This window comes from Corvus moneduloides, chromosome 3 (genome assembly GCF_009650955.1).
Source record: "Corvus moneduloides isolate bCorMon1 chromosome 3, bCorMon1.pri, whole genome shotgun sequence".
Taxonomy (NCBI): Eukaryota; Metazoa; Chordata; class Aves; order Passeriformes; family Corvidae; genus Corvus; species Corvus moneduloides.
The window spans coordinates 63,111,043-63,127,028 of record NC_045478.1 but is presented as its reverse complement, the minus strand read 5'-3'; the positions used below and the strand labels follow the sequence as shown (position 1 = coordinate 63,127,028).

Below are 15,986 nucleotides of genomic sequence, written 5' to 3'. Positions count from 1 at the left end.
TTTCCTCATCTTTTGACCTCTGAAAAATACAGCAAGATTCACTATCTTATTAGCTCCTGCATTACCAAAGCTACTATAAAGGGGCTGGCTGGGGGGACAGCCTATATCAAGTTACATAATGGACAGTGGCCAATTACTGCACATGGTTTGTCATAAAGTTTGTTAAATAATACTTCATTTTATCATCCAAGAAAAACAAAGCTCAAGGCAAATCCCTTGTAAATGTTCACATTCAAAGCATTTGTAACAACATTCTCATGGTTCCCCTAGCTCATATTAACGACCATTAGCACTGGTTTAAAAAGTAGCTGAGCTTGATAGCATTTCAACTTTAACATATTTTCAGTTATTTTTTCACAGAAAGGTCTCCTTCACAGGCTAGTCAGGAAAGCCTTAAGGAAGTCGTTTTACTAGAGGAAGAATGAGATTACTACAAGCAGAATTTGCACAGCTTCTGGCAAGGGGAACCAAGGGTAAATGCAGTGCCCTCACCAGGACATGCTCCCATATTATACATACATAAGGGATGCTGCTGTTTGCAACTGAATTACAAGACAAATCTTGAAGAAATGTTGCACCCTGTTCAAACGACAAAAACAAAGCAAAAAACCCCCACCCAAATACATGCATACCCAAATACAAAAGGCCAATTTAATGACAGCATCTCTCATTTGCTGAGAAATGACTCTGAGAGAGAAAGGACTGGACAAGGACCAGCATTTTATTTACAGAGATCATGAGACATGTCACTTGGGCGATCTGTTCTTGTCAGGCAGTCTTTAATTAGAAAATTCCTAGAGAGAACTCATGCTCCCACTAGGTGCTTATTAAAAACTAAAGACAAAAGGAGTTAGTAGAAAAGCTCAAGGAATGGACAGAGAACTCAGGTTACACTGAAAGGCAAGAGTCAGCTGCTGCTAGCATAGGAAGAGGCACTCAGGATGGGATGCTGGATTTTGAATGAAAAACTCTCAGTGCTGTTATTAGTGAGTATTTTTAGCATTAAAAAATCTAATTGGATATATATAAATATTTTAAGCTTGTTTAAAAGACATTTTAATGTTTGCTTACAGTAATACTCCCCAGCTTAATGTAAAACTTGCTATAAAATATTCAGCAGCCTTTTTATAACTAGTCTTGAAAACAATTTAAAGTCTTAGTGTTTTATTTTTAATTATTTTTAAGTCCACGTACTTTAGTCCTCAGATAAAGGGAGCAGGGGTTTTCAATTCTAATTGATATTATATTCTGAATTCTTTTTCAGACAGTTTGGTGGATTGTGTATGGAGAGCAGAGAAAGGAATTTTCTTAGCTCCTAATTCCCTCAATTTCTGTGATTTTTTTCATGGTAGCATTTACTGCCTTTTTAGAGAGCAGGTCTATGCTTAAGAGGAAGTTTAACATGACACAGCAAACATCATTTTTATCTTCTGCTGGGGATCTGGGGGTAGGACTGTAACCCTGCATTTGCTAAAAGATAGCCTCATTCCAGTAGGATTTTTGATTTCTATCATCTGTGATCAAGAACTGCATTGCACACTGAGAGTTTGAAACATCTCTCAGATTCTCTTAAAACTATAACCATAACTAGTTTTATATGCATTAAAAAATACTATAAATGGCACTAATCTGTAGCCTCTCTGCTTTGTAGCTGGTGTGGCTGGGACTGAACTTGTATTTGTTTATTGATACCTTCCACTGGTATGAAGATGACAATGCTTACATTTATACACGGATTATGCTAGGAGTAAGTATGAGATTGATTGTTAAAGGGCTTCGCAAGAAGAATGTATTCATAGTCTGATTTTATTTACCTCCTTCATAAAACTTTTGATGCTTCAACAGTAATTTTCCCATATAAGAGTATTATATTAATATAGTATTTTCTCTCTTTTGCTCTTCCTATACCAAGCTTGTAATTTAATTTCTTTATGCTGTTGTATGTACAGTCAACCCTGGCTTGGGCAAGAGCTTCTGCAACGTGCCTTAATTTTAACTGCATGCTAATCCTGTTACCAGTCTGTAGAAACCTTATTTCATTCTTAAAAGGAGCAAGCATTGTAAGTACCATTTCTCAAATAGCCATATTATCCTCTTTTTTATTTCCGTAGTTCAGCAGTATTATCCATATCAAACATTTTCCAAGGAATTTTAATTTTTGATAGAGAAGCCTGTACACTATTGCCTAGTTATTACCATTTAAATTGTCAGTATTCATGACTGAAGAGAAACAAATGACTTGTTTAACACAGTGCTCTAAATGCAACACTGATTTTGGCAGCTGCTGCATAGCATGGTGTCATGAAGAGAAAAGTGAGAAGCTACAGAAAAAAGGGACATAATAATACGACTTGGCCAAATGGAGAAAATTCATATCCATCATGTGTATTCTCTGTAGCTGCAAAGTGAAAATTGAAGAAGTAAAATGTTCAAAAGATAATAACGAACATGTTTAAACATTTCTGTCTGAATGGCCACCATTCAGGTCCTCATTCAAGGTAAATGCATTTTTGTAACAGTGGTCATCTGCTCAGAGGTGTTTACATGAACCTTGGAATCATGAATAGGAAGTACTTAAGGCATTAGCTCTATTAGCTAAAACTTCAACTTGCATTGAATTATTATAGTCAGACCAATTCCAATACCACATGTTTGGGTAAAAAATCACTGATCACTTCATGACTCCAAGAACAACAGGAATTTAGAAATAGAAAGATACAGTTTTTTTATAGTAAGCTGGTTCTTGTTTCAGTTCTGCCTTTTTTTTGTTTCCTTGATTTTTAGGCTTAGATGTTAAGCAGTTCTTAGGCTAAGAATGAACACATATAATTTTTTGAGTTCAGGAGTTGTACTTTCACAAAAAGAAAAGAAAAGACGTCTTGGCCATCTGAATCAGTTTGTGAATTAGCACAGAATATATGCATGCCCACTTAGATGCTGAGTAAGAACTCAGAGAAATGGAACTCTTCTCACAGATAATATTTTGCTCTTCTGGACAATATTCTGCTCTTGAGGAGCATGGTACAGAGCAACTTGACTGGCTCCAGCATGGCCAGCACCAGGCTGGATCCTGTGACTCTCCAAGGAGGTGCCGTGTATTGACATCGCACCCTGTGGTGCTCCAGATTTTTGGAAGACTTATTAGCTGGGAAACAACGTGGATACATGCCAGCATCTTTGTCATGGCACCATGCCACGTCATGTGAGCAATCCAGACACCCACACCACCGCTCAGAGACTGAATTCTGTCCATGAGTGCTGTCTGGGTTCCAGCAGAGCATGTTGGTTTTGGCTCAGTGCAGCCGGCCCCTGGCCCCCGGCTGGCTCTGCGCAGGGGCACCCAGCTGGCCGTGAGCGCACCACTGCCGAGCCCTTCCAATAATGGGAGCACAGCTCAGTAACACATCAGCATGCAGCCACCTGAGGTCTAGACAGCTTCACCCTCCTGGGGTGTGCATTTCCTGAAAGCAGACAAAATGTTTTCATTGCAAGCTGGCTTTGCCAGCACTTCAGATGTGCTCATGCAGCTAAAGCTAAGCTTGCAAGGCGGTGGTGGCCCAGCCTGGTGTCCTTATACCAGCAAATAAGTTCATGTCAGCTCAGATAAACCACTTACAAATCACAGCTAAGTGTAGCAGAGCTTTATCAAACCCTTTTTTGAGCCCCTATATAGGCTGAATAGCTTCAGAAACCCTGGAGTGTCACTCAGAAAAGTACCTGAGCCCCAAAACTAACCCAAAGCTTCCAATGAATTCCTTCAGCATTCCATTTTCAAATGTACTGAACTCTTCTCCTCTCCAAAATGTGAGTTGTAAACACCAATAGGAATGTTATAAAACAAGTTCTGCTTTTTCACCAAGTACTGTGGAGGAGCACTGAGGAGACAGCTTGACAAAAACATCACGTTTCACAAGATGGTTGCCTATGGAATAGCGTTAAATGCAAGTAAGCTTTTTTTTTGTTTTATTTTTTTCTTCTTTGCCTTTGAACTGTTTTGAATTTCACAGTGATTCTGCCTAGTGCTGTAATCCCCATCAGCTCTGAGATGTGATATTTTAGTGCAATCATTTGTTGACTGCAGTTTTAAATATGTGTAGGAGTCCCACCTGATTAACCATTTGTAATCATTTTTGCTTGAGAAGAGTTTGACTGTTAACGCACTAAACTTTCCATCTGAATAGTAAACACCAGTTGCCACTTAGTTAATCTGACCAATTTTGTGCTCTTAAAATTTAGTGTAAATAACTTTCGTTGAATCCCTGAGGGTAAATATTTTGGGAGATGACACAGCGTTACTATCTGATTCTGTAAGGAAATGATGCTTATGAGCCATACCACACATCTTCCCAACAATACATCTTCACTAATTTTTCAACCAGGTAATATATTTAATCTGAATTTGAGAGAGGCAGGTGTCTCAAAAACAATGGATTCCTAAATATTTATTTTAAGTAGGTGACTATTTAGTAGTCACCTACTTAAATCATTAAGTCATTAGTAAGAAATTAATGGCCTCCTTGAGGGAAAAACAGCATCTTGAGATCAAAATTTATCTGTTCTGCTGGTCCTAGTGGCTTACTGAGGTGTTTGTTCACCTGGCTGGGGAAAAGACATGGCACCTTCCTGTTCTCTAAATAGTAAAAGGACCTGGAGAAGACTGAAGTTTGTAGGAATTCAGAGGATGTGAGGGAAACAGGAGATAGCTTGAGGAAAAGAGATGTACGGAGAGGAATGAACAAAAGCCAGTGTGAAGAAGGACACGAGCACACAGAGATGGATAGATAGTTCTCTGAGAAAATGTGAAGGAGATAGAGGAATTAATCAGGGCTATTTGCAAGCACAAGACATTGCAGGGTACCAGTTCTACCCCCAGGCTGTCAGGGTGGATTCTGGTCCCAATATCTTTTTCAGCCTGCATGAGGGAGTTGCTTTTGCGTGTATAGGCTGTTAATGTCCTCATGCAATGAGACAAGAATATGAAGTCAGGATTGCCAACAGGAACCAATAGCCAATGTTTGTCTTCTGTCTGTCATGCTAAAGAATTCAGGGGGGGAAGGCTACAGGATGCAAACGTGCATCTTATATTGTATTATGGTGAATTACTTATCTGTCATGTCCACTCATTCATCAGAGTTCAGTTTCACCAGAGAACAGATTCCTACAGAGTGCAACATTGCTTCTTTAATTCAGAAATCAACCCAGGAATATAAATTAACCAACTTTGCTTTGTGCATAATAGGTCATGCTCCAAAAAGAAAGCAAAACTGCACAGTCAAACCTTTTATGTTTTTGGTTTTCAGATTAGTATTAAAGTGTTTGCTAGTGCATTAAAGTGGACAGGTTGGGAAGTGCAAGTATATCAGAAAAGTGATTACTTTAACGGCTTCACTAATTTCAAGGAAAAAGACACAGAAGCCGATGTGAAATGACAGAAAGCATCATCATAAAATTCTCATTTAAATCACTCTCTAGAGTGAAATCAAGGGTTCATTTTTGAGTAGTTATTTGGGTTGGTTGATTTTTTTCCCTAAAATATAAAATGGAAAAATAGGTGATGAGATTTTTGAGAAAGAAAACACAATATGGGGAAGTCCAATGAACAAAGCATGACAACATATGAATTCCTGCTTCCTTAACAGTCAAGTGAGAAACATCTTTCATATTTCGAAAAACACTACATCACTGTAGAGTCAGACTTGCATAAAGAATGGCCAGAAACTCAATTGGCTGAAATTAAATTTTAAGTTCATAAAAATATAAAATCTACAGAACATATTGTGACAGAAAAGCAACATTTCAGTGGTACCCACAAGTACTCTGAATCCTTTTTAATAAAATCTAACAGTGTTAAAATGGTGTGTAAGTAGATGCCATTTTCCTCTCAACTGACACATTATTTATCCTAGTGCTACCTATATTCCCTTTTATTACACAAAAACATAGTCAACTCCTATTAGTCTATTGCAATTTAGTAATTCTTAGTTAAATGGATGTTCTCCCTTGTATGATCAATAGCCTAAATGTGGCAGCAAGAAGTTAAACCAATTTGAAGATCAGATCAGTAAGCTTAGCCTCACAATATAAAATTGTAAACTCCTTTATTATTAAAGTAACGTGTATTCATCTTGGCTTCCCAGGTGGTGTTATTCCAGCATATTTATTTAATAGTGTGCTAAAAATAGTCAGTGCAACATTAGTATTGTCTGGCTTCTAACAGGCAGCTAGCTCAGCTGAGGTGTGCCTGGCCTTGAACAAAGTACATCTGCGCCTTTAATTTTTCATCAGCTCTAATACAAATTCAAGAGCAGGCTTTAATTGGTCAGGTCATAAAGGGATATAATTAGAGACTAGTGGAAGAGGGAAGTTGGAGGAAAAAGAGAGAGTAAACAATGCTATCTATAATCAAGGGCATCATTGAAAATTCAGTAAAGGGAATTCTGCTTAGTTTGGCTTCCTGCGTTCTGCATGCCTGTCTGTGATAAGAGCTGTCTGGGAGTTATTCACCCACTAATAAATCTTCCTTATAGACCTGTAACTCTGCTAGAATAAAATCAGAGTTTTATGCACTCTTAGTTTGATCAGTGCAAATAATTCTGTGCTTTCTAATGGAAAAGAGACTTTTCAGTTGAGACCCAGTGGCCTGAAAGTTAGACACTACGAGAGATAGTAAATAATGTTTTCTACAACACCTACCTCTTACTATATTGTTTTTATCCTCTCAAAAAAGCACATTCATACATTTTCCAAAGTGGGGAGTATTGCGGAGATTTTTTTTTTTTACTTTGATATGGCGTGCTTATCTTAAAGAACAAACTACTTGCATTGTTTTGGTGTTTGCAGAGAGGTTCTATAGATACTTTGCTCCAACAATTTTGAATTATGATATTAATAAAGTTTAAGCAGTTAAGGGAAAATAGGGGAAGGACAGCTAGGTTCTTTGGAGTTAGGCTGTTTGAAATGGTGGTTCCAGCACCTTAAAAATTCCAGAAGTGTGATTTCCTTTAAAAACATGCAAAATGCAGAAAGAAGTGTGGCAATGCCAGGTGTGTTTGGCTTCTGACGAGCACTGAAAAACCTATAGCTAAAAATACTGGGAAAGCTTTCCATTTTCAACCATTTTTTTGTAGACTATGTGAATGGCTTTGGTTAAATGTTACCTGAGTAACATTTTTGTGTAAGCGATTAAGTTTTCACAGAAGCAGATGCTTATCTTCAAAAGACGTTTAGCTGATATCTCAGTGTTGTACTCCCAGAAATTACAGAAAATCAAACTTCCATTAAACTTTTTTTTTTTTTCCAGTCAGATTGTTTAAATCCAGACTTAGTGCAAGTACTAGGAAGGAAACTATATTAAATTGAAGATTATAGGCTTCCAGCTAAGATAAAAAATGGTCCAAGTCGTGTTCTTCTTTGATGTTTATAACCGTTCTTTAAAACAAAACAGAATGCAAGCATGTGTGTGGTCATTATTTTAATTTTTACACAACCTGCAGCTTTTTAGTTCACAAAGGCAGCATGAAGTCAAATTAGGGGTTCTGAGTAACTAGGAATGGCACAAGAATGGGTGGCAAAAAGAACCCCAGCCTTGGTTGGGGGCAGAACTCTCCACGCCTGGGTTATCTGCCTGCAAAGTTGTTCTCTTTGCTGTGGGCAGAAAGGCCAAGATTTGACCCGTTGACTTTATCATGATAGGCTGGTTAATCAAAATGTTTAACTGCCAGCGGCAAGCTCCAATTTGATTATTATCCTGTACAGGCATGCAGAAAAAGAGAAAGTGAAACCTTGTCCTCAGATAAACACATGAAATTTCTGTTTAGTTCAATGAGAGTTGTTCATGCTTCACTGAAGGCACAATTGGCTGAATAAGACTAACTAAATTGACCATACTTTCAAGATAATTTAATTACATCTCTTTGTATTTAAGGATATGTACAGTAAACACCATGCTCTAATAGCAACCCTTTTCTTCCCTCTCTCCTTCCAATAAAACCTTTTATTTGATCTCAGAGGTGGACTAGATAGAATGTCTCAGGGTCAAATACAAATTAATGTATGTTAAGTGCTTCAGAGGTTCCACATGTCATTAAAAACAACAGTCAAAATCCTTCAGTCTTCATGAACTGTTATAAAAAAGAACTTTGTTTAAAAGATTGGATTATTTTTCCATGTGTTTTATTTGGACATGCAGACTGAGGGAAAAAAAATATGAACTGAAAATCCTGAGATGTAGTCCGTTAAACTTTGCACTCATGGTTAACTTAGATAAGTGGTGCAGAGGAAAAAACTAACAACTGTGGTAAGCTCAAATTTCAGAAATCTGCATATTAATTTTGGAATTGCTTAGTAAATCCTATACACTGCAGATGCAAAGACCTTCAGAAAATGCACTTTAGGGATGTAAAATATTTTAGTTAATGGCAATGTGCTTGGTGCCAGACTTTATTCTGCTACAACTATTATACATTAAATGAACCGCACTGAAAATGGAATTAGATCTTTGCATTACTCTTACCATCCAGCTATAATTCATTTTTAGATTGCATCATTTTTTGCTAGCAGCACAAAAAACCCATCAGAAGTATTAATCTAATAACACTCCAGGCAATATGTAAGATCATGGGAGACTCAGGTAAACCAACATATTCAGTACATCATTAGTTTGAATGTTAATATTTTTCAATGTATCATTATGCTCTGTACATTAACATTTACCACAGAATAGCTTGCAGAAAAAAACCCCAACAACAACAACTCTCCTGTTCATTCTGGAAGTCTTCTACACTTGTAATATCCTCGACCTGTCAGATGAAACCTGGAGAGGTTGTCACCCAGAAGGGAAGATGTGGTAGATCCCAAAGAAGAAGGCATGATTATGTTTCCATTGACAGAAGCACAGGGGAACAGAACAATATGCAGATGGAAAAGACAGTGTCCTCTAATAGCCTGCAGAAAAATCTTACTGGGCTAGGTTGCCAGAAGTGGATCTCTTCTTCCAGGGGAAAGTTGCAACATGAGTACTCTTCATCAAACCAGAGTCTCAAGACCTTCTTGAGAAGCTATATCCATTTGACCAATTTTTTTTCTGTCCAAAACTAAAAATACTCTGTTAGGAAATGTGGACCTCTGTCTGTCTGGAGAAAACTGGCACCTCATTTCACTCTCAACACTCACCATTTAGCAGATAGCATTAGATATCCTGTCACTGCCAACATGACTAGAACTTTTAAAAATCACGTGGAATCCTGCACTTCGGGGAAAGTACAAGATTTTGTAGCCTTATAAACAACAGAAATGTCATCATTTCATGGGAATACTTTATAGTCTGCAGTATCACTTAAAAAAATCTGTTGTTTTGAAGGTGAAAGGGAGAAAGCATCTTTTGCTATGAACACCAATTTAAACCTCCACAATTAGTCAATGTCACTGTTCTAAATGAGCAAATATAATCCAAAACCTGCAGCTGACAGGCTGCAGGCAAGCTTTGGTAAAATAGCACTATGGATCCTAACTGTGTGAAACTCTCATGGTACCTAGGCTATGGGGACTATTACATCGTACCTGAGTTATAAAGAGCATCCTGTAGGTATAGAGAACAAGAGGCCCAAGTTACAGTAATCAATAATAGATGCCAAAATAAAACTGCTTAGTAGAAGTCCACTTAGAGATTCATTATCAGGGTTTTCCATCCTTTGAAAGTTTTCTTTCCTCTTTCCCGTAGCCCATACTAGACAATGTGCAGGATGTAACTCCACAACTTACCAAAGACTTTTACCCCACACTCCTGTCCTATGAGTGAGCTCTTTCAGATGTCAAAGAAATCAGGCCCTCATCAAGCAGTGACTTGGTTCCCTTCCAGCTGGATCAGATGACATCCTTACTGGGCCAACACATCTGTTCTGAAAGGAGCCCCTTGTAGGAACAGTTCCGTCCTTCCCACTCAGCACTTAAATGTGCTGTTACACTTAAATACACAAACAGTGTTTATATACTGATTATACATCAGTTGTACACTGGGGAACAGATTGCCACAGCCCCCACACAGCTGCCATCTAAACCATGCAGCTCAGAGCTTCTTGAGCTCTTGGGTTTTGATGGCCTAAATCCGCACATCTCACTCGCTGCTTGTCCAGTGAACCTTCCTTCCAGTGTCCCAGCACTGCCGGGGTGCTGGAAGCACGCTCTCATGCACAGGCTCCAGGAAGCATCTCCCACCTGATGCTGGCCAGCTTGTTTCACATGCAGCACCTAATCCATAACAACACGTGCAGGACATGCTGGGCCACTGAGGCCAGTGCCCTCTGACGCTCACAGTCATGTCATGTACACCATTTCATAAAATGACCAACCTTCAGCTGAAAGCTGCTTAGATTGCTTGATCCTATTATCCCGTTTATTGAAAGGTTATTTTAGAGTCTCATTCCTTTGATGGTTTGAATCTGTCTTCTAATTTCCAGGCTCATTTTATCTCTGTGCAGTTCATACCCATTTGGATTCAGTCTCCATCCTGCTGAAGCTATTCCAGCTTGTACAAATTTATTATCATTGGGCCAAAGATTCAGGAGAAATGGGAGCTTGATTTTGCAGTTGGGGTGCTCAGGATATTCACGTGGGATGCCTGTATCAATAAATATTGGATTATTTTTATTAAGGGTTTCATCAGGAGACAGCTCAAAATAGAATAACCAGTCAACCCAGTGACTAGGACATGTGATTTAGTTTAAATCCTTACTTTAAATTTAATGTAACAAGGATTTTAAAATAGGTCTTTCATCTCCCAGTGAATATCTAAGCATGAGGCAATGAGGTGAAGCAGGTGTCAAGGAGTGGTGGGGGGAGTCCCTTAGTTAACACTACATTTTGAATAAAGTGCATCCTGACAATCAACCAATCACAGCACATCTACTGCTGTAAAAGGATTACCTCAGAAGTACACAGTGAAAACAGCCTCTCTCTTGGACACCTGGGATAACCTACTGTTGGAAGGAAGGTTTTACCTTCTTGGACTGGCTACTTTAACCATTTCCATGGCCAGCATTCTACTTTAACTCATATTCCTGCGGACACAGCTGTCCCCAGGTGCTGCAGAGGAGCTGGACTCCAGCATGTGGAGTGAGGGAGTCCACTAAGTGGATAGGCACATAAAAGACCAGCAATACCAAGGTCCTTATGCAATTAATCCTCTGTTTACATCTATGAGTACACAGTAACTAGTATAAAAAGACATTACTTTCATCCACATAGTTATGGTTAAAAAAGAGGCAGAAAAAGGCAAGAAGAAAGGAGAGGAGAGGAGAGGAGAGGAGAGGAGAGGAGAGGAGAGGAGAGGAGAGGAGAGGAGAGGAGAGGAGAGGAGAGGAGAGGAGAGGAGAGGAGAGGAGAGGAGAGGAGAGGAGAGGAGAGGAGAGGAGAGGAGAGGAGAGGAGAGGAGAGGAGAGGAGAGGAGAGGAGAGGAGAGGAGAGGAGAGGAGAGGATCTTTTTGAAAATATTGTTCAGGGAAGATCATATTTGGTTGACTACAAATACTGCCTTTTAGAAAGGTTTTTTACATGGTCAGGGACAGAAACAGATAACCACTGAAGGAGAGATGATAACAGGAAGCTAATTATAAAAACTAGAAATAGCTCTGCTGTAAACATATAATTATCTTTCACTGTCATTTTTTCATCCTTTGGCATTTAATATCTTGCATTAATTACAAATTTCATGTAATGGATTTGAGAATCTCTCATATTGAAAAATGAAACTCTGCACCTAGCTTGATTACAACTTTATCTTTGTTAGCCAGTAATAAAACAAAGTCCTTCCTTTTCAACTCTTGAAATTATACTCTTTCCACCCAAGAAAATAATTACAGGGGAATTCTTACTTCAGTCTAAGGCATTTTTCTAAACTGACCATTTTGTATACCTTTTGGAAGCAGGCCAGAAGTAGAGGTGACATATGATACTCAGGACAAACCAGATCCAACACTGTGATTTGCTCTTCTCCCTTTAAATTATAGTTCCAGTGGCTTCCCCAGACTCCACCTGCATAAAGTAATGCTATAGCTACTTGTTAATAGGGGACAGATTTTGAAAGCAACTCTAGTGCAAGTTGCAAACTGGTCCATGCCTAAACCAGTCAACTCAGCGTCCTGTGTAGGAAGGGTAAGCCATTGCACATTCTAGGATATTAATTAAAAATAGGAATTTTTATCAGTTTACATAATTTTAAACAATTTAAAATCAGAGACATACACTTTTATGTCAACTCTCGAGAGGTGCTCCTTTGATGACACTGGAGACTGCAGGGCACTTGACTGTAAACCTGGGAGGTGACCCTGGAGCCGTTCCTATCCTCTCCACTGTGAAGCAGTCACTTCATATTAGACACGCAGTTGATAAAATTCTCTTTTTATTGTCAGCTTAATCCATGCAAAACTCTCAATTTAGTCTGAGCTTTTCAAATAGTTCGCAGTGTGCATAATGAAGTTCCTTCTGGCACTGTGGGCACATACAAGTGTGCCTGTAATTTCGCACCACTCTTTCTCTCCCACAGCCGTCCATATTATTGCCCACTTGATCAACATCGAGCGGTATCATTCCAGCCAGTCGAAAGAAGCTGGGGAGTTACGGAATAAACTTTCTGGTCTTGGCAAGAGCCCAAATGAAAGCTACTTGAACCCAATCAGGACCTATGAAACAGTAAGCTGTCACTTTTTAGGTTTCCTCATCTAAAAAGTTTTCCTCTGTGGATTCCATTGTCGGAAAAACTGTATTTCAAAGCCTTTTAACCAGAGCGAGAAGGTGCTGCCAAAGGTCAACCTCAATTTCAGCTGAAAACACTTACTCAGAGCTGCAATTTTCAGGTTACTAAGCTCAAAGAAATGTCTATAGTATTTTAATTAGTTTGTCAGGAGACAGCTGGTGGGGGGAGGATAAGGAGTGTTGTGAATAGTAGGCAATTAAATAAACCTGCAAAGAATTTTAAAAACTCCCAAAACTAAACTATAAATACAAGGAACAAACACAACTTCTTTTCAGAAAGGAAAATAACCAAACAGCAATAGTGCTTCACAATACTTCTTTCACATTTGCTATTTGTGTCTCCCCATGGTGGTGCAGCACCTTCCCAATCTGAGGGCTGATCCTGCCTCATTACGTGTCAAGTGTGGCTGCCCAGGGAAGAGCACCTTCGAAACCACCCACAGGGTTGCTGCATATGGGAAGCAGGACAGGGGGAAGCTACAGCTGCTGTGTGCTTTTCAGAGCCTAGCAGACCTACAGAATCCTCAACCCTGCAAATAAATAGTCCTGCTTGTTTTGGGGAAAAAAGTGACTCCTGTCACTGTCTTGGATAACCCACAACAGAACTGTAAGGTCTTCCTTATAATATTCATAACATAAAGAAAAGCTGAGCATGCAGAGAATGCATGTAAGCCATGCAAAAGTTAATCAGCTTTTTTTTCCTTATCCCATTATAGCACACATCACATTTATGTTATGTTTCCTTGTGTATCCTGTTGCATAGTTACATATTCCAGGGTTGAAATGGCCTTGATGAGACTCCCATGCATACTGTTCTACTCTTTCGAAAATTCCCACATAGTCAGCATGAAATAAGGACTCCTTGAACACCATGGAGTGGTGCTCTTTCAAACAGTGATGTGCTCCACTGAAACAAGAAATTAAGTGAAAAGATGGCTGGACAACCACTGATAGGATTCAATAGTGCTTTTAAGCTGCAAGGCTTGTCCTGCTTTTTCTTAGTTCCTTTCCAGTTTAGATAGCATGAGGTTTGCATCTTTCAAAACAAACAAGTAACCAAGTTCACTTTTGAAGAAAATCAAACAAATTGATGTAGTCAGTGGTGTGAGTGCAAAAATCTTCATGTTAGTGTCCACATAGCAGTCAGGTTTATCAGAACAGGACAGCAAGCCAAAGGCTCAGCTGCCAAGTCTTTCAGTACACCCAGTGACCACTTTCACTGCATGCCCGTGAGGTGCTCCCCAGGAGCAGAACAAAGCTCACAGCTCTGGAGAGGAACTTACCATCTTTCAGTAAGCATTTTTTTCTCCACTAAGCATTCCCATAGTGATATAATTGTGAGGTAGGCCTCTAATTAGCATTAAGATCCTAAATACCCTTGAGGAGGAAGGCTGGAATATTTTGAGATTCTTTCTCAGATTTCTCACAGCAATACACTCCACAATTACCTTTCAATTTACAGCCTAGATTGTACTCTAACCTCTAATATTTATATTTCTTTTATCACTCACTTGTGTCTCAGTAGCTAAACTCAGAATTAATAAATTATGAAGGGAAGCAAACAAAAGATTGCTTCTAACTTCAGAGAAGAAAGTTCTGAGATCAACAATTCAGGCTTTCTTTGCAGTTTCATCCTACTGCCATTGAAGCAGTGTACTAAGTGTCTTTGACATTTTGCCTTTTTTCATCTCAGCATTCAAACTAGCCACTGTAGTGGAAATGTTCAAAATATCACCTAGATCAATCCTGTTAATATGTAATAGGATCTGAACACACTCTTCACAGGTACCAATTTGAAAATGTACTGTGTGCTGTCAAGTGTGAACATTTGAAGGAATTATTTTACTGTAAAAAGTGACTGTAAAAATGGCATTGTGGAATTTTATCACCCCTAGGATTTCCAAATCAAATGAGTGCACTTTACAAGTACAATAGAGGGTTGTTTTTTTCCTCCTAGTGTATTAAGCTGTAGAACCAAATCAGGATCCAGAGGATGTGCTGAGCTCCTTCATTCCTGTGCATCAGCACTGGGAAAACAGATACACATGCTTTGTAGGCCAAATGGGGACTTCATTTACACTCTGATGGCATATTTAGCTTGATTCTCATCTTGCATGTGAGATTTTTACTGTTCTTCATGATTTGCACCTTATAACTGCAATCAGCATCTGACTGTTGTGTTCAAAATATGTCTTCACTCTCACTTCAGTTTATTTCGGTGGGTTTAGACAGATATACCAGACCTGTGCTGACATCTGTGAGTCATGAACAAGAACATTTTCTAGCCCGCATATTAATGTTTAATCACTGACAAGAACAAAAATGTAAATATAAATATGTCTTTTAAAAAATAAACCCAAGTATTATGCAGTGCATCTGCAGATAAATGTAAGGAACAGGCAAACAAGATACGTTTTTTAGGTAAATGAGAGTATGCCACCTTTGTACACCATTTCAGGGCTGCTACAGCCCCACAAACTTTGAAGTAAAGCAAGCACAAAAGAGTTCCACACCTTTATGGCTGCAGGTGTCTTAGCACCTGACTTTATCACCCTCACATAAATAAGCTGGTTTCTAGTACTGTTTTCTTTATTACACTTCTAGGTTTAATCTTATTTCTCTAATGATTTTTCTTTATTTGTGACACACTTTTATGTAAGCAAAATTGATAAAAGTATGAATGAGACTGTCTAATTTCCTCCTTTCAATTCCTGAAACAACTAAGTGGCAGCAAATATTTACATATCTGTTTGGAATAAGCCTGAGTAGAAATGGAGCAGAGGGATGTCTTTCCATGCTGTTCTATGTTAAAATGAAGGCTTGCCTTGCTTCTATGTCCTGTTCTGGTTTTGTTCCTATGCTGAAGATTTTGGCTTCACATGTAATAGCAGCAACAGAAACAATAATAAAAAAAAACCAGAAATAGTAATAAAAGTAACAATTATAACAACAATAACTACTAGTACTAATACTAATAATGTATTCTTATTCTAGAACACAGCAGGAGAAGTACTAACTACCATAGCTGGAATAACTGGAGTTGTGATAACTGTGGCTTTAATTCTGATCATGACTTCATCCACTGAGCTCATCAGAAGGTCATGCTATGAGGTGTTCTGGTACACCCATCACCTCTTTGTGGTTTTCTTCACTGGTTTAATAATCCATGGTATGGGGTAAGTGTCTGCATGAACTACATGGGGTATATGTACACAGTTGAGATGAAACACCATCTAAAT

The 15,986-nt window shown here is 38.7% G+C and overlaps 1 protein-coding gene across 1 annotated transcript in view; it reads left to right on the top strand.

Annotated features, from left to right (window-relative positions):
• The first annotated feature begins 868 nt into the window (after positions 1-868).
• The window catches only part of NOX3 (NADPH oxidase 3), a 39,687-nt gene continuing 24,569 nt past the window's right edge, over positions 869-15,986 (top strand). Inside the window, exons 1-6 of the mRNA XM_032101919.1 lie at positions 869-986; positions 1,652-1,747; positions 1,950-2,060; positions 3,861-3,945; positions 12,539-12,684; positions 15,742-15,923. Coding sequence (XP_031957810.1) covers positions 942-986; positions 1,652-1,747; positions 1,950-2,060; positions 3,861-3,945; positions 12,539-12,684; positions 15,742-15,923 — 665 coding nt within the window. The 5' untranslated portion in view covers positions 869-941. The remainder of the gene's footprint in view (positions 987-1,651; positions 1,748-1,949; positions 2,061-3,860; positions 3,946-12,538; positions 12,685-15,741; positions 15,924-15,986) is intronic.